At 43.9% G+C, this 23026-nt stretch overlaps 1 protein-coding gene across 1 annotated transcript in view; it reads left to right on the top strand.

Moving 5' to 3' along the window:
- ESPN (espin) overlaps positions 1–23026 on the top strand; it is a 926204-nt gene that overhangs the window by 606495 nt on the left and 296683 nt on the right. Inside the window, exon 8 of the mRNA XM_078642618.1 lies at positions 7344–7505. Coding sequence (XP_078498744.1) covers positions 7344–7505 — 162 coding nt within the window. The remainder of the gene's footprint in view (positions 1–7343; positions 7506–23026) is intronic.

The following is a 23026-nucleotide window of genomic DNA, read 5'->3' as shown; positions in this document are numbered from 1 at the left end:
CGAAGAGCCAGGTCTACAGCTTCCTGTGGAATTAGAGAACTTGGAATTGGCGGCGCTTGTGAATGGGGAACCAGTGAAGCTCCTTAAGGTGTGGTGTGATGTGGGTGCAGCATGGGAGGTTAAGTATGATTTTTGCAGCGGTGTTCTGGATGGTCTGAAGTATGTGTAGGAGTTGTATGGAGAATCCGGCATAGTGAATGTTGCCGTTGTCCGGCCTTCTAGTGATGAGTGCTTGCATGACGTCCATCTGCTGTTCTGAGGCAACCACTTGAAAATCTTTCGTAGCATGAATAGGATGTGGGAGCAGAAGGTGCACACTGCATTGACTTGAGCCATCATGCTGAGCTAGTTATTTAGGATGATCTCTAGATTTCCTGAATTGTCTGAAGGTGTGGGGGTGTTCATCCTAGCTCTGATGGCCACCAGGGTGATTCCTACAGGCAGGTCTTGTTGCAGAAGACCAGTACTTCCATCTTGTCGGAGTTGCGTTGTAGGCAGTTGGTTCGCATTCAGTCTGCAACCATGTTCGTACAGTTGGTAAAGTTGGTCCTGGTGGTGGCTGTCTTGTCCGTCAGGAAGAGGAAGAGTTGGGTGTCATTGGCGTAGGAGATGACAGTGATGTCTTGTGATCAGATGATATTGGCGAGCAGTGTGTGTTGCAAAGGGTGGGGGTGGGGCTGACGGACTATGTCTGTGGGATTCCGCTTATAAATTGCTCAGGCTCTGATGTGAAGGGAGGAAGGAACAGATCAGTGTGAGACTTGATTCTTACATGCCAATCTCGTGGAATCATCCGATGAGGGTATTGTCCAAGGACGCAGGGAGGTCAAGCAGGATGAGTGCCGCTGTTTCTCCTTGGTCCATGATTCTTTGAGTGTCGTCGGAGACCGCCATTCTGTTTCGGTGCTGTGGATCTCTCTGAATCCTGACAGAGTGCTGTCTAGAAGATGGTGAAGTTCGAGGTGGGTTGCGAGTTGCTTGTTGACGGCCTTCTCAATCAGTTTGTCTGGATAGGGGAAAAGGGAGATGAGTCAGAAGTTGCTCAGTTGATTTGGGTCGACTGTGAGCTTCTTGAGCAGGGCATTGATTTCTGCAAGTTTCCACTCATCCGAAAAGTGGCAGATGTGAAGGAGGTATTGATGATGTGAGTCAGGGTGGTGCTGATGGATGATGTTCCTAGGTTGTATGTCAGCATGGGTCCTTTGGGATCCCTGATTGGATGGTCAACATGAATGCTGCTGTATCATTTCTGGTGAGGGCCATTTGGTCAGGTGGGCGTCTTGGTTGATGGCGGGTAGATTAGCAATGAGTTAATTGGGGTTGGGTTGGTGTGCAAAGTTGCTGTAGATGTTTGCGATTTCGCTTTGGAAGAAGTTGGATAAGTTGTTGCAGAGTTGTTGGGAGGCAGCAATATTGTTGACAATGGCTAAGGGCGAGGTTGATTCCTGAACGAAGGAGAAAATCTCCTAGCAACTGATGGAGCATCCTTTGATGAGGTCCACTAATGCTTTTTACTTGGCATCTCTTTTTTGCTGGTGATAGCGTCTGAGTGCAGCCGGTTTGTCATACTTTACATTAAGGGTCTTACAATTATTTTAATCAGGATTTGGAGTGTTAACATAAAGACAACTGTTTCCAACCATAGTTGACACCTATAAATATAAACGTTTTATTCCGTAAAACCACTAGATAAATCTGTAAATGATTAGAGGTAACATCAATGACATTCAATCTAAAAATTTGGATCAGGAATAATAAACTTACATTGATTCACAAAGATTCTGTTGCTTTCAAATAACATCATACCGTGCAATGGGTACATAGCATCAACTCTACAGTAGCGTTACTAATACTTAAATATGTAATCATAAACCAGCATGCTGGACTGTCCAGTAGCTGAGATTAGACCTGGAAGATGCCCCTTCAATGGATCTACTTAATGTCATTAAAAGAAATAATGAGCCAAATGGTGATTTCCCCCACTTACAACATGATGCCTCTCTGTAGGCATTCTTGCTTATTCAGCATCTGGGAAAATTGAACATAAAATGTGCTTCAAATATTCGCGAAATTATACTGTGTAAGTTGCTAAGAAAATGTACTGTAGGATTTTCTCTAATTGACACTACAACATTATTTGAATAACATTCTAAAATAGTTGATATTCTGGAAAGCAACCGCAGCTTGATAATATTTTATCTCCATATGTATACAGGAATAACACATACAGGGCAAAGAACAACCTGGTCTAGACGATGTTATATTTTTAACAATACAAAATTGCACTGAAATGCACTATTGTTGATCTTGAGTATATGTCATGTGTTTAAGTCTATAAAATATATTCTTCTGACTCCTCCAGTGAGGTTATTTCAGAAGAGAGACATGAAATACCCAACTTATTTTATTAATATCTGACCTTTAAAATATGTACAGCGACCAACGATGCCATTATCTTGATATAGCAATACTTGTATCTCCCAAAACATGACTGGTCAAAGATATGTCTAGAGGAAGTTTTCTGAGTATCATTGATGCTGGGTCACCTTCTTTTAAGAAACATAATTTCAAGATATTTTTATTTATTATTTACTATTCGTTCAAAAAGTTTTTTTACGGGTACAAGCCCATAAAACAAGCAATACAAAGTAAAGACATTTACACTAAAATACATTAAAATCAAGATTCATAATTGAAATGCAAAAAAGAGCAAGGCAGTGATTGGATCAATTACAATCCATGAAGCACAGTGCTACAGCCATAGGAGCAGCAAATGGAAGTGTACTAATGAAACTATTTTTTAAACCAAGTGGACAAACCATTGCAAAAAGGCAGGTTCTATCATTCGATTCCTACACACAGTAAAACACTTTAAAATCAAATTCATAGTCAGAGCGCAAAATGGGCAGAGTAGCAATTGCATCATAAGAAATCCATGTGGCACAGAGCAACAAATAAAGAAGCAACAGAGGGGAACATGCTAATACAGGTGATATTTAAACCAATGATGCAAACCGTTACAAAGGAGCCATTATACTGTTCAATTCGTGGACATAAAATAGCAAAATTCATCGAACTGACCAAAGAGTTGAAAAAGGTATACTGTTGAAACATGATTCATAATGAACCAGTTATAAAAATGATCTTAAGTTAATGATAATAAAGATCAAGTCAAATCTGGGTTATATACATTTGGGAGATCATAAGCCAAGCAGTGTAACACCGAGGTTGGGCCAAAGCACATCTCCATAGGGCATGCTAGTTGGTTACAGCTGGAGACTCAACGATTTCCTTGTATGCCTGGCTGCTAATAGATAACTACCCAAAGTTAGTGCCCTGGGAATATTGAAGTCAGATCTTAATATCTGGTAAGCATCACTAAAATGTCGTGTGTTCAATGAGATGGACATCAGTTTGATCCATGACCTCCTAGATGTACGATAAAGTGGCCACAAAAAGAATACATTTCTACATCCTCTGTGCCATTTGTACTTGAATTTATTCACCTGCAAGGTGTCAAATCTAAATTTGATTAACAAGTTATAAGCTAACGGTGGAACAAAGACGTCCATATAAGGCTCTAGTGAGGGGGCTATTTTGTAGTCCAAAAACCTTCTTGTCAACCCACCAGTCTTCTCATTTCGACCGTACAATTCAATTACACTGGTCCAATATTTCTCCTTCACAATTGCCTTAGAGTTGAGGTTGCTTAGAGAAAGGTCTGACCAGTACATTCCCAAGCCCAAACTATTCAGCTTTGCCTTAATATAACTGAGCCAGGGGAGGGTATTGCAGTCCCTTCTGTTGATTATCTCCTTGAGTGCAGATCTATAAGTGGCCAGTTCAGCGGATGACCATCAGGGCACCCAAAATAGTAATGGCCTTATTTTTGCTATATCCCCAATTCGTTTGCGTCCAATATCAAAGCACAGGTGGCACGTAGGTGTGCTTCTAGGCAGTGTGAATAAGGTTTTTTAAAAGTGGTTTTCTTTGGAAATGAGTACTTCAGATTCTCCATCCCCCACAAGTCAGCCCCATAAAAGGCTACTGACTGTACCAAGGCCCTACACATTTCTACATCTGGGGACACAGTTTTTGCTGTGGTAGCTTTGTATCATTTGACTATTATTTATGTAAGGAAGAGAAAACAATACCTCCAATATAATAATTGAATAAAGCCCCAGCTCGGAGTTCATCCATAAAAAAAGGCTAGGAAGTTGAACCTCAAATATGATTACGAATTAGCCTGAAGTACACCTTTTATTCAAAGTTTTTATTATCGCTGGTCACCATCTCTGTTTTTCATTATCCCTGGTGGTCAACACTGCTCTGTATATATTACATCTGCAGGAAACTCTATGAGGATTTGACCAAATTGGTATTTAAGACTAAACACCTCAGCTTGCATATTTTGTCCTTTGGAAATCCTAAAATGTTTCCTTCAGGCCAATGGACCTTTGTCGCCATTTTCTGAAGGAGCAATAACAAAAATAGAACACACAGGTTATGCTTCATCAACTAATAAATACTTTATATTGAGTCAATGAAGAGTGTTTGTGGGCAGTTTAAGAGGGATTTATTCTATAATTAAAGATAGAGGTTGATCTGTGTCTTTATTAATTAGTTAAATAACAATCAGATTACAGAATTGATAATAGAAAAATATAATTAGTGCAGATCATATTATAATACATATACCATTAAGGAAAGAATCCCTATTTTAAGAATTGGAGCACAAATGATGTCAGTCAGAACCCATGAAGAGTTAAAAAATAAAGGCAAGAGTAAGATTAGCATGAAGCTAATAAATCAATAATTAATAACTGCAGAATTCCCATAAGAGAAAATAAAGGATAGAGCAAATAAGCCATGGCAAAGCCAATTAGTCAAAGCATAAAGCTTGGGGTTTTAATGAATATCAATAGGGCACACAGCATGGCGTTCTGCTCTGCAGCTCTGCCTCCTCCTCTCCAGCTGAATCAGCTCTCCATCTAAAGGAATCTCTCCTCTTGTATGAATCAAAGTCTGCACTGAATCTCCTCTCCTCTCTGCCGATCTCCCAGTCTGAGTCCTGCCCTCATCAGTTCCAGTTCTCCTCCTTTCTCCTCTCATCTAAGGCAGTCTTCATTTCCATTCTGTTCTCATATAAGGCAGTCTTCTCCCCTCTAGTTCTTCTTCTTCTAAAGCTCCTAATCTCGGAACGTGTTAATAATTCTGTAAATATTGCACAAAGTGTGGCATGTTTCTTCATCTCCTCCAATGGAAATACAGCATTCTCCAAAAGGCACATCCTCCCCTTTCCTCCTGTCCACACATCATTCATCAGGAGCTAGTTATCACTTTGTTGGCACTACACATTTTGAATCTTATTTAAAATGATCTAATTTCCTAGTTTTCTGATAGATAACCATGTTATTCTAACTAATCACATTACGTTAGCTGCAAGAGAAACTTATTGTTTAAGCAGGAAAAAAATTAGAGGCATATTGTGGCAATGTATTTTGAAATAGTGTGCTTTATTTCTAACTACAGCAAATAAATGAGACTTTATATCAGTTTATGAATAGAGATCTGTTCAAGATAACATTCTACCAGCAACTAATACATATCAAGAAGGCTCCAAGTTACATTCTGAGCATCTCTATTTCACAGTACATTTTTACTGTTATCCGCAAGGTCAAATTAAGTTTCTTCTGAGGAAGCTGCAAACCATTAATTCTGCTCTTGTGCACATTGTTTTTTAAAATGTTGAGTTAATATAATTCAAAATATACACTACTACTGCACACATGTTTACTACTTATTGTAATTTAAAATAAAGGCATTCTATAATTAAAATACAATCTAAACTAGTCACATTAACTCTGAATTATTATTCTTGCACTTGTTTTAACATTTGAAAAGAACATGATTTATTAAAGGAGAAAAATGTCAACAATTTGAGAGAGAGGGAAGGAAAAGGGACACTCTCAGTCCCCCGAGTCAGTATATGTCAAACAACAGAAGAGTGGAGCAACCATCTGTTTAAAGGCCTTTTAAGCCTCATGTTTTTATTTTCTGTACCAAAGGTATGCGTGTCATTTTTAAATCCTCAAGAGAGATTGTTGTTTTAATTTCTTATGCAAGTTGAAATTTTATTTTTAAAGTACCTACACATCATCTTGCATCTTTGGTGGCAGCTTCCCATGACAAAGATAATAAAGATTTGCACCAGATTTGATCCAATTTCACCAGTTGGTGCTTTTTTTTTTTTTTTAACGAGGCTCTTGCATGTTGTTTTAGTGGACGTTTTCCCATTTTTTGCACAATATTATTTGAGGTCCACATATAATTTGCCAATATTAATTAGTTGCAGCATATTTTGATTAATACTCAAAAGTGGGTGCTTGATGACAACCTATTTTCTTTCACTGGGTTTTTCATGAAATTAGTTGCACTTCAGCAGTCAAACTTTGTTTTTATTCGAATTAGACATCAACATTTCTCTTAGTTGATAAAGGATTTCTTTCATTTTACAAGCTGACAGATGTTATCAATGATGGACTGGTGTACTCATTGAAAACCATGATATTGGAATTGTTACTGGTTCCAGAAAAGACGAAAAACCTCAGGGCCAGATTCAGAGTTTGGTGGGCAGGGTACTCCATCACAAATGTGACAGAGTACTCTGTCAAACAGTTGGTCGGCCCACCTCCTTCTGAGTAGGGTGGACCATCAGCTTTCCGTCACCAGAGCATTTGTTGACTCCATTGATGTAAAACATCCCCATCAGCCTGGTGGAGTAGATGCTGTCGTTGAAAGGGCATTAAACCACCCACCGTATATAGGGTGGATGGTGTAATGTTCTTTATTCTGTCCATCACCTTCAGGTAAAACCCGGGCAGTGAAAAGCTCCCTGGCTGTGGATGTGATTAGCTATTGATTTTTCAATAATCTGCTCTCCCTTTGTGAGTTTTTTTTTTTAAACAAAAGCTTTGTTACAGTTTGATGAACAGCCATCTGAACAAGCAATGGCCATCCACCAAACATTTTGTTTTTTCACAGAAATTGCCATATGAGGTTATTGTCAAGAGACAGAATGGATCAATGGTGATTTCTAAATTTGGCGAATGGTAGTCAATCTACTAACCTTTAAATCTAACCCTTAGTTTTCTTATATTGGTTAAGTTGTCATAACCATTTCAAATGTTAACACAAAATAGAACAAGCATGGTAACTACAATGAGTACATAATACGATATGTGAATTGTGTATGTTTATTTTTATTTCTTCTAAGTTGACTGCTACCTTTTCCATTGAATGTTTGATTGTACTATTACAGCTCTAAAATTGGTCTTTTTTAGCTTGTTTCCCGTGAAAATAGTCCAGAAGGACTTCGACGGGCTGATTCCTGCAGGAGATCAAGAAACTTCAGCAAGCAGCCCAGCACTGGGGATTACTATAGATATCTAGGGCAGAACACAGGCGAACAACCAGGGAGTAGAAAGATGGCACACAGTGAGGAGGTGAGCCTGGGCAGAACCCAATGCCCGCATTTTACTAACCTAAAATTCACCCAGACCTTTATAAATGTATGACCCAATAATGGTGATGTGACATTTCTTGATCCACTAACATTCTATGAGACCCATGTTGGCTTCCAAATGTCTGCTCCTCCAGCCATTCTCTGGGCAACTACATTTTTGAATGGTCTTTCTAAACTGTTGTTGGAAAGGAATTTTCTTTTTTATTCACCTTCCCACTGTCAGTTCCTCTAATCCACTTCCTAATTTCAGACTTTAGCTATGAACCAGGTACTTACATCATGCACATTTTCATTACTCTTTCCTGTTTTAAAGTTCAATTTTGGAGAACTTAATTTCAGACATTTTAAAGGACTTTGACTCTTTTCTAGAGTACACATTATCTTCTTTGCCCGAGCTTCCTTGTCTTTCACATGTATTTTGGATCCTTATCTATATTTGGGCTACTCTATTTCATGCATGCATTCATTTCACACTTTCAATTATATTTTTCCCTTTGTCATGCAATGCTGTTTATTTCTTTCCACTGGCTCCTTTTGCCTCCTATTAGTTTCCATTTTTGTGTATAGTATATGTAGTATAGTTGTCCCCATTCCCGTGTTAGAATCTTCTAAACTTTTTTAATTTGTAAAAGGTCTGATTGAATGTGTTTATTTTTTGTTTTTCATGATTTGTTTTTGGGATAAACAATCCTATTGCTTTTAGGGAGAAAGAATATGATTTTGTTATTGAAATCAGGGTGATTAAAATTATTGGCATAAAACAAATCATTATAAACTATCTGGTGATCCACTTGAACCTTATATTGAGTGCATTTGTTTCATTTAAAAATATTACTCTGAGGACTTTTCCATACGCTTCTTGTCTACTACAACCTATGTACGTAGATTTATGAGATCACGTACAATGGATGAATGATTGAAATATGAAGACTTTCAGTGCTAGTTTTTAACTTGGTATATAATCCTTAAAACATACTACAGGAATTTTTATATCCTTTAAATATTGAACACTTCTTTCTACTTTCAGTTGATTTTACATGCATATTGTAGGGGCATGCTATTTCAAGTTCATGTTAGTAGTTGAAAGAAGAAAAGCATTCTTCAACTGGGAGCTACATAAATGAGTACATTCATTAATTCAAGAAATTTGAGAAATTCTGATTAGCTGATCATTTTTTGTTGTACTGCTGGTTATTTCTGGCAGTGGGCATAATTTGCGAAGTCGTGCTAAGCAAAGCTCCGCAAAATGGTAAAAAATCTCCACAAGTACGCAAAAGTTCAGCGAAAACACAGAATTTCTTGTTCCGCCCGTTCACTGAGCTTTTTTCCTGTTCACGAATGCTGTTTGCGTGCTCGGGGAGAACTATCTTGCGAACACGCATTTTGAAAGCGTGAACAAGCAAAAAATTCCGCGAAGCCGCGGATCGTGGAATTTTTGGCAATTCTGAGTTCTCCGTTGAACGTGAAATTACCCAAATTCCGCAAATTCTGGGAGCGGAACAGAATTTATCTCCCAGGCCTAGTTATTTCATTTACGCAAGGCTCTGTCATAACAATTATAAGGCACTTCCCAGGCAGATAACAGGATTCATGCATACATGTGATAAAAATTGTTTGTGTATGCCTTTGTGTAGATTTAATGGAATTAGTGCTGACGTGTGTTTTTGGAATTGGTATATAATCCACAGTTTCAGTGAGTTTCAAATTTTAATCTTCAAAATATTTATCTGAGATATTTTGATAGATACATATTGTTGACTCGTATTTGGGAGACTTTACTTCTAAAACATTAAAATAAAAAAGGTCCTTGGTATTGATATTAGTCAGAAAGTTTTTTATTAATGGACATTTAGGTAAACAGTTGGTCGGATTAGATTTCCCAGCATTTTTGGCACTGTAGCATATCTTCAGTTTTAACAACCAATGGCAGTCTCTTTCAACTTAAATACTACTGGTGTTTATTTACATGCATTTACCTCAAATACACCATAGAATACTCTGTCAAGCCCACAGTTAAGAAGGCTAAAAACTACACTCATTAATACCCATGTAACATCCCCCAAATTCCAACATTAGGTTGTAGTCCCCCAACTGTACTGGAAGCCTCTCAATTCACCTGAAAGCAAGCATTGGCAAACCCAGTAGGTTTTCACTTTGGGACCTATTGGTTCTGCCAGTGCCTTTTGGGGTTGTTTTATAGCATTGGCAAAAAGCGTTTTCAGACCTCGAATAAGAAGAAAGAGTATGGATGTGATGATGTAGTAGCCATTTTTCAGAAATGGATTCAATTTATGCCCACCTCCTTTAGTTTCCTCATGGGCATCTATGAGTTAGAGTCCCAGATTCAATTAGAATAGGTGGGGGCGTGGCTTGACCGCCGAGTGCGATGGCTGCGAAGCGGTGAGGCTCCTAACACTGATGGCCTAAACCCGCTCCAATATCCGTATATTTGTCAATTTTCCCCCTACAAGTCCAGGAGTGTGTGTGCGGACACCCATTGTGGCACTGTGCACAGAAAAACGCTGGTGCCCAAGGTCCGAAGATAGGAAGAGCCATGGAGTGAGCAGGCGTGGAGTCCCCGGGCTCTAGTCCATCTACAGCTGGCTGGGACTTCCGTGAGTGGCGGAAACTGCTGTTGGGCCGCAGCGGCGCCCCTGAAGCTTGCGCCCCTCATTGTGCACCAGGACCCCCGGAGGCAAGTGGCAAGCCGGTGACATCCCTTCCACAATTTCCACCCCCTCTCCGCTACCTGGACTCTCTCTCACGCAACTGGCGCGTAGGCCAGGAGCGCGACAGTGATCAGCTGTGCCACTTCGAATGCCCCAGTCCTCCAGCTGCCCACTGGCTACGTCGGAGGCCTGACGGACATGGCCGCCATGATCCATGACCACTACCACCAAGGGCGATGATCCTGTGAGTGTCTGTGAGTTGGGAGGGGAGGCTGTGACATGATCAGACGGCCCTCTTCCCTACAGCTGTGATGAGATGACGGGGGAGGAACGAGTCGACCCGAGGCGGGGTGTTCAATCTTGGTGGCAGAGGATCCGGGTTTGACCCCACCAACACTTCCCTACGCACGCGGAGGGCACTGAACTCATGCTACAGTGTACACAAGACACCGTGGACGACGGCTGCAATTCCAAATAAGTGGACACTGGTGTACAGATTCTTTGCTGAAGGGGGCTAATTTGAAATCAGGATGTGGCTGGGACGCTCCAGATACTACAGTGCACATTTTGTAACCCTGGTGAATCAGAGCTTTGGAAACTTCCTGTGTGCCTTAATTAGCCTGCAGTGTGCAGAGCACGAGATTCCAGAACTGAATACCTGTGTGAATCACCACTTGGGCTACTACACTATGTCTGGGCCGAAGGGACAGAGAACTACACTCCAGACTAAGCTGGACAAGTACCCCACTCACAAAGTATACGAGCTGGAGGGAGAGACCAACGGGGAGACAGACAAATCGCCGACACCTTTTGGGGAGGAACCAACGCTGGTGGATGTAATGGCAGCTGTGGTGCTTGCCTCGCTGGAACACAGAATGGACACCATATCAATCGAAATGGCGCTGATCAGGACTAATCTGCAGTAAACGAGCAAAAAGTTAAAGCCATAAAAGTGGTAACTCAGGAACATAGTGGCGACACCCAGCGAATGTGTAAAGAAATCAAAGAACTTCAAACTGCGCAGAAGAGATTGGATTTCCAGCTAGATGATTACGAAACAACGTCCGAATTATTAGGGTCCCTGAGCGAGCAGAGGGCCCGGCAGCTGACCTATTCGTAGAGGACTTAATCATGAATTGCCTAGGGCACAAAACACTATCCAAATTCTTTACAGTTGAAAGAGCACACAGAGTGCGTGGGGGAGGCCTACACTGGGGGCTCCTCCAAGATCCATTCTGGCACACCTCCTCAACTTCAGGGACCAAGACACTATCCTACAAACGGCTCGTACTAACCCTCCCCTGAAAGTTGAGAACAGTGAACTGTCCTTTTTTCCGGACTTTACCATTACGGTTCAACACCAAAGGCGCACCTTCCTGGACATTAAAAAGTCGCTGAGAGGCAAAGGCATTTAATATGCAATGTTATTACCAGCAAAGTTGAGAGTAGAAGCGGACAGCAAGACTTGGTTCTTTGAAATGCCAGAAGCAGCACAAGACTGGTTAGAAGGCTGGAAACCAGCAAAGGTTCACAACGCAAAATGATACACAGTCAATTGCATTGCCCCGTAAAACGTTTTATCACGCCAGGAACTGTTAGCTGCGATAGTCCTGCACCGAACTCACCTCTCACGACAGCGGATGATGACACTCTGAGCAGGCCAAACAAATGTTTTATTCACTACTTGATTGTATTGATATATGATGCATGTTCATACATTGTTAATGGGGGACACATGGCGACAGAGCGGGCTCCATTGGGTGGGAGTCTGCAACCCCTTCCCCTCCTACTTCTAGTTAGTTTTTGGTTAGGGCGACAGGCACTCTGCACTACTGGGGTTATGGGCAGTTTGGAGCCCAGAGTGTGGCGGAGCAGGGAGGGTTACAGGGTGGGGGGTGTTGGGGGTGATGGTCTTGTTTTAAAAACAATTTCATCACAGAATCACATATAGCGTGTTTAGGCATGGGAAATACAATGACCAGGAACCTGGGGATAGTGGCACAATCATTGGCACAAGGTTATATTGGGTGATGGGTGCCCCCCCCAGCAACAGATACCGAACAAAGACATGGGTGTCACGAGTGAGAAACAAATTAAGTTACTATCCTGGAATGTAAATGGATTGCGGGATAAACTTAAAGAGGAACCATATTGGTATTTCTTAAACAGCATGCCCCAGAGGTGGTCCTGTTCCAAGAGACACACATCATAGGGAACATGTGTAAGGCCCTAGCAAGATGGGGCTATCAAATAGTGGTGCACTCTGGGTTCACGACGGGCTCCAGGGGAGTTGGTATACTGAAAAAGCACACCTTCCCCATGACAATAGACCAAGTTTACACTGATAATTTTGGGAGCTATGCAGCAATGCCTGGTCAGTGGGAGGGCAAAGCGCTGACAATAATGTCACTGTACTTGCCACCGGGACTGCAGGAAATTACGTTTAAAGGTCTTGGAAGAGTGATGCTCGCATTTCCCAATGGTAGAATGGTAATAGGGAGGGCCTTAAACTCTGTTGTTTCAGGGACACTGGATCGCTGTCCCCCTAGAGACATACCTCCTTCGCAATGGTGACTCCCGCTTTTTCTGGATGCTATAGGACTCATGGATATGTGGAGGGTGCATCACCCTGTGGAGACAAAGTACACATTTCACTTTGGGGCCCACGACAGCCGTTCCTGCATAGATTACATCCTCGCCCCTGGGGCACAAGTTGGGTATGTTAGAGAGATTCAACACCTAGCAAGAGGCATATCGGACCACTCCCCCGTTTGGCTGCACATGGAGTATGAAAGGGGAAACTGCACTAAGGTTGCCCCCATTCGCCCCTGGTATCTTCGCAACCCCATGATTAAACTAAAGATAGAGCAATAAATTGAACACTACTTTAATGAGAATGAGGGCATGGTTGAATCGGCACAAATACTTTGGGAAACCTTTAAAACTGTAATAAGGGGACAGGCACTCTCTCAGATCTCCGGAGCGAAAAAAAGAAAAGCAGGCAAGACTTCTTCGATTAGAGGAGGTCAAACTGAAATTGGAAGAGAGAATCATAACATCCGTAGACTAAGATGCAATGCATATTCTCAGACTGACACAAGATGACTTCAGAACCGAAGCAAGAGAGACATCCATAACTATGCTCAACCACAAGCTGGGGAGTGTTAACGAGCTAGGGGACAAAGCAGGGAAGCTGTTGACCTGGTTAGATAGGAGGGAAGCAACAAGCCGACTGGTCACAGAGATATGGTCAGAGAATGGGAGGAAACTTACTGATCCACATGATATCGCGGACAAGTTTGATAGATATTATGACCTAATCTATACTTCTAGGTCTACTAGACAGGAGGCAGAAACTCAGGAACTACTGGCAAAAATGTGTCTGCCTGTATTGGCAGAAGAGGAGAAAAATTCCCTGGAGGGAAATATCACACCGGATGAAATAGTTCAAGTCATTCGGTCTCTCCAAGTGGGAAAAGCAATGTTCATGAAGAGTCTTGAGAAGGGAATCCTTCCACAGGCCTAGAGACTGGCCACCCTAGTGGTGATTCCCAAGGAAGGGAAACCTAAACACAGTTGTACGTCGTATCAACCTATATCGCTGCTGAACGCAGAGGCTAAGATTCTGGCTAAATTGCTAGCCACCCGCCAGAGTTCTCCCTTGGCTGGTCACACCTGGACCAATCTGGATTTATGCCATCCAGAAACATGTCCCTGAATTTAAGAAGAGTACACAGGGTGATGGGCAGGAGAGATACTATCATGGAAGAGGCAATTTTGGTGTCCTTGGATGCCACCATGGCGTTCGACACCATAGAGTGGTCATACCTTTTCGCTGTCCTGGAGAGGATGGGATTTGGTCCTTACTTTATTACCTGGGTCCGACTTTTATATGCTGACCCACTAGCACAAGTAGTAGTTAATAACAAAAAATCTGCTATATTCCATCTCCACAGGGGAACAAGACAGGGGTGCCCCCAGTCCCCATTGCTGTTTGCACTCACGCTCGAGCCTCTGGCCTGCTGGATCCGACGTGACCCCATTATAAGAGGGCTACACTGGACCAAAGATTGGGAGGATCGTATATCGCTCTACGCAGACGATATTCTGTTATACTTGGCCTCCCCTCATAGATCTCTGCGTAGAGTGCTTAACATCTTTACTAATTTAGGTACGTAGTCCAGGTACACTATCAATTGGACTAAATCGCTTATCTTTGTCTTAAAAGGTAAACCACTGGTCCTGCCTCGAAAGTACCAACTCAGGATAGCGACAGAGATGTTCAAGTATCTGGGAATTTTTATTACCAAGGATCCCAAACTATTTTATTATGCTAATCTGCTGCCACCACTGCAGCTACTGAAGTGTGATGCAGAACACTGGCAGTCTCTTCCGTTGTCGCGCTTGGAGGAGAGCTGCATTGTTTAAGATGATGTCGCTACCCCAGTTTTTATATGTTTTACAGAACTTGCCCGCCCTAGTCCCCTTGTCATATTTTAGACAGGTGGAAACTGCACAGCGAACGCTCCTCTGGGGAAATAGTCCACCTAGAATCTCATTCCCGAAATTAGTGAGAAGCTGGTACAATGGGGGGGATAGGATTACCAAATATCAAAAAGTATTATTGGGCGGCACAACTGGCTGCCATTAATCACTGTATATTCTGGCCCCCTACTGACCCGGGCTATGAATGGATAGGTGGCTACTCCCCGGGGGTAACTATACATGAGCACTATACTCAAAACCCGCAATGTTCCTCTTGACGGGACCCACAAGACACTCTGTACAGGTGTGGCATTTGGTCCAGAAAAGTATGGGATTGACAAAAACTATAACTCGGCTCACCCCACTATGGGATTCAGATGATTAGGGAATCTCTGGAAAATGACGGAGTTTGATAGATGGGATATGATCGGAATCTCTTAGGTGGGCGATCTCTGGATAAAGGGAGAGGTGCTGCCCTTCACCACCCTCCAAAAAAACTATGAGCTTGCAGGTACTGAACGATTCAGATATCTCCAGGTGCAGTACGCTCTGTAAACAGTCATCCCGAGGGGCGAAACCCCTCCTGAGGCCTCTCCTCTTGAGGACAGACCTCTGGACGGGTACATGCTCAAGAAGGTAATTTCCCTGACTTTCTTAAAATTGATAAATCACTCGCGTGATCTTCTTCCGCAACTCCGTGCAAAGTGGGAAAGTGACTTGACAGAGCTCATTGAGGAGAAATGGATGGAAGCGCTAGCATCCCCATGGGAGGGTGCAATATCCTCTAAATTGAAGCTAGTACAGCTGAAAGTACTGCACAGAACTTATGTGACAGGGCCAAAACTGGTCAAGTATGCGTGCATGAAATACCAAGGTTTTTTTGTGCAGGGGCAGGACCACTCCACCATATAGTGCAGTTGTGCCGTCTGGTAGTATTTTACCAAATAAGGGACGCCAAGGCCTCCTGCTGCTTGAGGTAGGTGTGCCTGTGCCTGTGGATCCTCTGTTTCAAAGGAGGTTCTGCATTTTCTCTAACACATGTGGTTGCGGTTGGAGAGGTAGAATCTGCATGACATATAATACCTTAAGTAAAAGCGTCATCTTAACCACCGCCAAGTGGTACAACTAAGACAGACACCATACCCTTCACCTAGATAAGTCAGAGCGAGCGGACATCATCATTGCGATAAAATGATGTTCTGCAGTAGCAATCGAGGAAGGGTATATCTCTAAGCCTAGATATTTTACCCCTCCTGATGCCCAAGAAAACAGAAAAGTCACCTCCAATGGAGCCTGGATTGGTTCAGGGATGGTACGGTTTAATATAGATCATTTCTCAAAATTGGTTTTAAAGCCGGAAGCTCCCCCAAATGTCACAATTCCACCATGACCGAGGTATGCAGATTAGATAATATAAGCAATACATCATCTGCCTAAAGTGCAACTTTGTGTGCTCTGCCCCAATTAGTGATGCCAGTGATCTGCTGATGTCTGCAGACCCAATCAGCAAAAGGTTGCATGTATAAAGCAAACAGTAAGGGTGACAAGGGCAGCCCTGACGGGTACCTCTTGCAATAGGGAAAGGGCCGGGATAGGAGTCCATTGACTCTCACCAATGCTTTAGGTGAGGCATAACTACTCTGGATCCACTGGCAAAACTATGTGCAACAAGTTGGGAGCTATACACAATCTATGTCTAGTTTCATTCTTACAAGTATGTTCTATACTCTTACTACTTGCTTTCACAAATATTATCAACTTCTCATTCTCTACAGGGTTGATCCTGCAGATTGGAAAAGTGGTATTGTAAAGTCTCTCCAAACAAATTAGGCTAAATTAGATCCACTCATGGTAGAGAACTACACACCTACTACCCTCTTGACGGTCTAGGGTAAAATGTTGATGGGGTTGTAGCAAAATGGCTGTTTTTCTTCTCGTAGAATGAAACTAACCAGGGTTTGATTTGGGCAGAATAACAGTCCTAGCCCTCGATCTTGCCTTGGATCATCTCAGATTGATTATAGATCAAGGAGACTTGACTGCTAGCGTTTTCCATGATTTGCCCACTGCTTTGACACCCTAAAACAGAGCAGTCTTTTGAGGTCACTTATAGAGGCAAAACTTACAAGGTATATTTTGGTGTGGTTTGCCTTCTTTCTAACTTAATGTATACTGGTTGGGGTTGTTAGAAATGGGGGTTTTGGTTGGCTAGGGCATGAACCTAAGCTAGGCAGAACCCACCACTCTAGTCAGGGCAAGTCAGATACACAGCAAACACAAGGAGATGATGGACGGCGCACTGAAACTTTTCAGACACTCACCCCAAGTCACAGATCTGGGTTGAATCCATCATCATTCTTTAGCTCACTTCGCCACTCCAGTTCAGACACCGCTAAATGCAAATCAGTCTTGACCCTGTGCCTCATGGGAACAGCCCAGCCTGAACTGCCAAGCCATGTCTTCCCTGGACCGGAAACAAGCATCCTGCGACCGGTTTCTGGGTAACACCCTTCATCAGCCAGGCTAGCTTGAATCCAATGGCAAAGTGAGCAAGGGACCCACATCTGGGCATACCCTGCCAACTTAGGTCAAACAAAGCAAACACAAGGAGCTGATGGACGGAGTGCTGAAACTTTTCAGACACTCACTCCCAGTCACAGATCTGGGTTGAATCCATTATCATTCTTTAGCTCACTTTGGAACCTCAGTTCAGACCCAGCTAAATGCAAATCAGTCTTGACCCTGTACCTCATGGGAACAGTCAAGCCCTAACTGCCAAGACAGGTCTTCCCTGAACTGGAAACAAGCATTCTATGACCGGTTATGGGTAACACCCTTCGTCAGCCAGGCTAGCTTGAATCCAGTGGCAAGGTGAGCAAGGGACCCACGTCTGGGCATACCCTGCCAACTTAGGGCAAACAAAGCAAACACAAGGAGATGATGGACGGAGCACTGAAACTTTTCAGACACTCACGAGCACAGGTGTCTTGCAGGTAGGTGAAATTTAGTCGATGATTGAAGCAAGATGGTTCTTGATTGTGTAGCACTTTGTAGGTGAGCATGAGGATCTTGAACTAGCATCTCCTCTGGATAAGGAGCCATTGGAGGTTTCTGAGGTGGGGGATGATGTAGGTCCATTTGAGGAGGTCAAGGATGAGTCTGGCTGCAGTATGCTGTATGGCCTGAAGTCTTCTGAGGACCCGGTGGAGAACATTGCTGTAGTTGAGATGGCTGGTGACAAGGGCCTGAGTGACAGTCTTTCTGGTTTTGACCGGAATCCATCTGAAGATTCAGTGCAGCATGCAAAAGTTGTAGAAGCAGGAGGAAGCAACTGTATTGACTTGTCTTTTGATGGTTAATTTGCTGTCGAGGATGATGCCTATGTTGCATGCATGGTCTGTTTGGGTGTCAGTCTGTGTTCCACTGGCCTCCAGCTGTGGATGGAAGTGTTCTTTCAGAAGATCAGTACTTCTGTCTTATTGGAGTTGAGTTTGAGGCAGTTGCCTCACATCCAGTTGACTATGTTGGTCATGGTGTTGCAGAAGTTGGTTTTAATGTTAGTGCGGTCCTCAGTGAGTGGAAGGATTTGATGAGTGTCATCTGCGTGGGAGATTATGTTGAGGCCATGGGATCTGACGACTTCTGTGAGGGGGTCATGTAGGTGTTAAGCAGGGTGGGGTTAAGGGATGCCCCTTGGGGTACACCGCATATGATGAGGAAGCGAATGGAGGCAGCTGGATTCTCTGTGTGCATCCTGTATGGAAAGAGGCGATTCACTTGAGGGCATTTTGCTGTATGTCAATGTTATACATGTTGCCGATGTTCTAGAGCCTGTCGATGAGGGTGTAGTGGGCATGGGGGAAGATGGTGTCAAATGCAGTGGAAATCAAGGAGGATCAGGCCCAGAGTTTCTGCATGGTCGAGGAGAGTTCCAATGCCATCTGTGGCATAGATCAGTGCAATCTCAGTGCTGTACTTGGCACAGACACCTGATCGTGAGGCGTTGAGTAGGTGGATTTGTTCCAGGTATTCAGTGAGCTGTGGGTTGATGGCTTCCTCAAGTATTTTTAGCAAGGAGGGGAGCAGGGAGATTGGTCTGTAATTTTTGAGATCGCTCGGGTCAGCGAAGGATTCCTTTAGGAGGGGTCTGACCGCTGGGTATTTCCATCTGTACAGGAAGCCTGCTGTGGAGATGGCTGTGTTGATGATGCTGGTGTGTTCATGCTGATAGGGTTGGTTCTGAAGTTGTGAAGAGGGTGAGGGCATGGGTTGGTGGGCACCACGGATTGGATGGAAGACATGATGGCCGTGGTTGTCTCACAAGCCCCAACGGCTCAAAGAATCACTTGATCTCTCCCCCTTATAGAGGGCCGCACTGGAGGGGCCGAAGGGCTCTGCCCTATAATCCTCAAGGCACTCCTCTTGTCAGAGCACCACACTTGTAGCCAAATCAAGCACTGAGTTATTAGACAGCTGTATGGTGTTGGATTCAGAGTCCCACATAAATCAGGTGGCTGCAGATTCTTTTCTGGTCCTGAGCATACAGGGGCATCCAAGAAGGCCTTGGAAAAGCCATAGGAGCACCAATTAAGGGGGCTGGCAGTGGCCAGCGCATAGAGTCAGATTGCACAGTGACAGTCCCTCCTGCAGCCCAGCAGGCAGCAGGCCAACACAACAACTCAGTTAGTCAAAATGGCAGCTCCTTCTGGCAGTACAGCAGTCCTTCTGGCAATGTACAGAATGTACAGCCAGCAGCATCTGGTTACAAGTCCCACTCAGTGTCTAAAATCATGGGGTCAGATCCCCAGTACTTCTACTAAAAAATGTCTTTGATGTAGTGGTGACTTCAAAGGAACTCTTAGAAGTGCACAACAATCGCTTTCAGCCCAACCCTGGCTCCATACAATCAGTAGGGGGGAAATATGCCCTTTGTGTGAGGGCAGGACACAAACTATTTAAAGTTAAGTGTGAACCACCTCTCCCTCTCCCAGCCCAGGAAGGCTATCAGTATGCAGATGAGTGCAGCTGTATCCAGTCACACCCAGCTCTTCCTGTGTTGTAACTGTATTGAATGCACACAATATAGCTGTCACCCAGCCCAGACGTGTATTCGAGTCAGGCATCAAAGCACAAATAGTCATAAGCACAGAGAAATGCCCACTTTCTAAAAGTGAAAAGACAGAAGAACAGCCGTGTTGCACTCCTATGTACCCAACTAAACACAAATTTCAGTAGAAACATAAACCTGTTGGATTTAAAGTGTGCACCTGCTGAGGTGGTTCTACCTCACCACCTGATTCAAAACTGAAGAAAAATACTAGGACAAAAAGTCTTAGACAGAAAGTGCACTACTGAGACACACTCCGAGAGTGCCTGCTACCTAATTAATTCAAGCTCATGAATTCATATCCTTAAAACATACATTTTTTACAAAATTTGAAATAACATCAATCAATCACAATATCCCATGAAATTTGCTTGACACTATCACTACGTTGCTGCAATGTGTTTTACTGATCCAATTGCATAATTCTGCAAAGCAGTTCTTTGGCCCTCAAATGTCAATCAAAAAGTACCATGCATGGATAATATAAATCCCAATGCATTTCAGGTGAAAAACCACCCTTCTTCTGGGGAATCTACAAACAAATTATGACAACGATAAGTGTACATTATCATTAATTACATAAAACATCTAGGGGCCGATTCCGATTCGGTAAAATCCAGTTTGAATCGGCATACGGAGCGTTTTTCCCGTACGATTCGTACGCAGAACATTACCCGTACGTAATGATGTAGTACGATGTGTACTCAATGCAGTTCTCCGTACGAATCGTACAAAAGACCGTACGATTCAAGAAACCGTACAGATCGCACTCGCAACACGCAGTATGCGATGTCCGTACGGATCGCAGCAGCCTTTTACGACCCAGCAAGTACAATTCGTGTGAACACCACTCCGTATGACTTTTTTCTTACGGGAGCTGAAAACGTCCGGAAAAGCTGATTTCGCCTCGTAATGCATACAGAACGGACCCCCGGGTACGGTTCGTACACCCCATGATCTTAGGGGTACGGTTCGTACACCCCATGATCGTAGGTGTTCGAACCGTACCCAATGATCGTAGGTGTACGAACCGTACCCCTAAGATCATGGGGTGTACGAACCGTACCCTATGTGATTTTGTGGCTCTCCGTATGAATTGTACATACGCGACATTTACCGTCCAAATCGCGTACTCAGTCCCCGGTCCGGATCGTACTTGTCGGGTCGTAGGGCATGTTTTAGATTCGTACGGTTCACCTTCAGGGTCCGTATCGTATGAATTTTCCCTTGCTTTTTGTACTGTTCGCAACGATTCAGACGTATTTTTTTACTACGGATCGTACTACGCAATTCGGACGGATTTGTACGATTCGTAAGGAAACGGCTATGAATTCAAATCGTCCTACGGATTTGTTTCCCGAATCGGAATCGACCCCCTAATGTTAACAATTGGCCTATTTTTAGAGGTAAGAAAATGTTAGAGGCAATAGTCTTTTTTAACTTAGATCCACTTCATTCAAATACAGAAGTACCGTAAAAGAAAACAATAATTCAAAAGAAAACAGATATGTGCAAAAAAGTGGAAGCAAGAAATCCGTCTGTGCTCTGTGTGTAACTAACACCTCATTGTTATACAACCTACTCGATAAACCCTAGGTCCATGAGCCACCCTTACCCGTAGTGCTCACCCCGTTAGGTAGTAATAATAGAAAAGGGTCCAGAAAAGGCACCCAAGATTTGAGGAGGCACAACATGGCAGCCAAAGTGGCTACAGACAAGCCAAAGTACTTTATATTCATTACAATATTCAAATTTGTAAATCATAATTGTTCTATGATGTTCTTGAAATGTTTGTCCTGAAGTCAGAACAAGCAATGTGTACATAAAAGCAATTCATATTTTCACCAGGAACATACCATTATTACGGTTCAACATGAATTAACTCCACCACCCTGATCGACAACCTCGCAAACCTTGGACTCAGACAGCTCGTCACAACACCCACCCACTCTACCGACCACCACCATTACCCCATCTTCTCCGCAAGCTCCACGTCTCCTTCAGCCACACCACCGAACTCCACTGAACCGACCATCGCTGCATCCACTTCACCTTCCAGAAACCACCACGCACCACCGCACTCAACTGATCCCCCGCCGGTGCTGTAGCATAGTCACCGAAGACCAGCTAAACACCAACCTTACCCGAAGCCCACCCGCCGCCACCGCCACACGCAACCTCAGAAAGTGGATCGACGACTGCACCAACATTCTCGCCTGTTCAAGAAACCCTCCAACAGACACACCAACAAGAAGGCCAGCGTGGTTCACCATAGACCTCCAGGCCTCCAAGCAAACCTACAGGAAACTAGAGAAGAAATGGCACCACGAACAGGCACCAGACAGCTACGCAGCCCACAAGAACGCCATCTGCAGCCACCATCACCTCATCAGATCCGCCAAAAGGGCCTCCTTCAAAGACCGCCTAGACAACAACGTGCACAATAGCAAAGAGCTTTTCAACATCATGAAGGAACTCTCCAACCCCAGCTTCAACACCAACGACATCCCACCATCGCAAGACCTGTGCGACACCCTTGCCACCTTCTTCCATCGCAAGATCGCAGACATCCACAACAGCTTCAGCAACCTGACCGCCCTGACAGCCACCAAGTCCTCCGACCTCACGGCCACCACCCACATCGATCCCCTGCTCACCTGGACCAACATAAACGACGACAACACCATCAGATTCATGAACACCGACCACTCCGACTCTCCCATGCCCACACCACATCTGCAACAAAGCTAGCGCCACCGTCGCACCCCATCTCCACAAGGCCATCAACATCTCCTTCGAGACGCGGCCTTCCCGGAGAGCTGGAAGCACGCTGTGATCAGCGCCTTACTCAAAAAACCCAAGGCTGACCCAAAGGACCTCAAGAACTTCCAACCCATCTCCCTGCTCCCGTTCCCAGCAAAGATCATCGAAAAGACCGTCAACAGACAACTAACCCGCTACCTCGAAGAGAACAGCATCCTGGACCCATCCCAGTCCAGGTTCCGCAGCAACCACAGCACAAAAACTGCCCTCATTGCCACCACCAACGACATCAGGGCACTGCTGGACAATTGTGAAACCATGGCCCTCATCCTCCTGAACATATCAGTCGCCTTCGACACTGTCTGCCACCACACCCTGTGCACAAGCCTCAACGACGCAGGGATCCGAGACAAGGCTCTGGAATGGACCACCTCCTTCCTCACCGGCAGAACCCAGAGAGTCCGCCTCCCCCTTTCT

Source organism: Lissotriton helveticus, chromosome 5_1, assembly GCF_964261635.1.
Source record: "Lissotriton helveticus chromosome 5_1, aLisHel1.1, whole genome shotgun sequence".
In the NCBI taxonomy this organism is placed as follows: Eukaryota; Metazoa; Chordata; class Amphibia; order Caudata; family Salamandridae; genus Lissotriton; species Lissotriton helveticus.
Note: the sequence above shows the minus strand (reverse complement) of the source record. Positions and strands in the feature narration are given on the sequence as shown.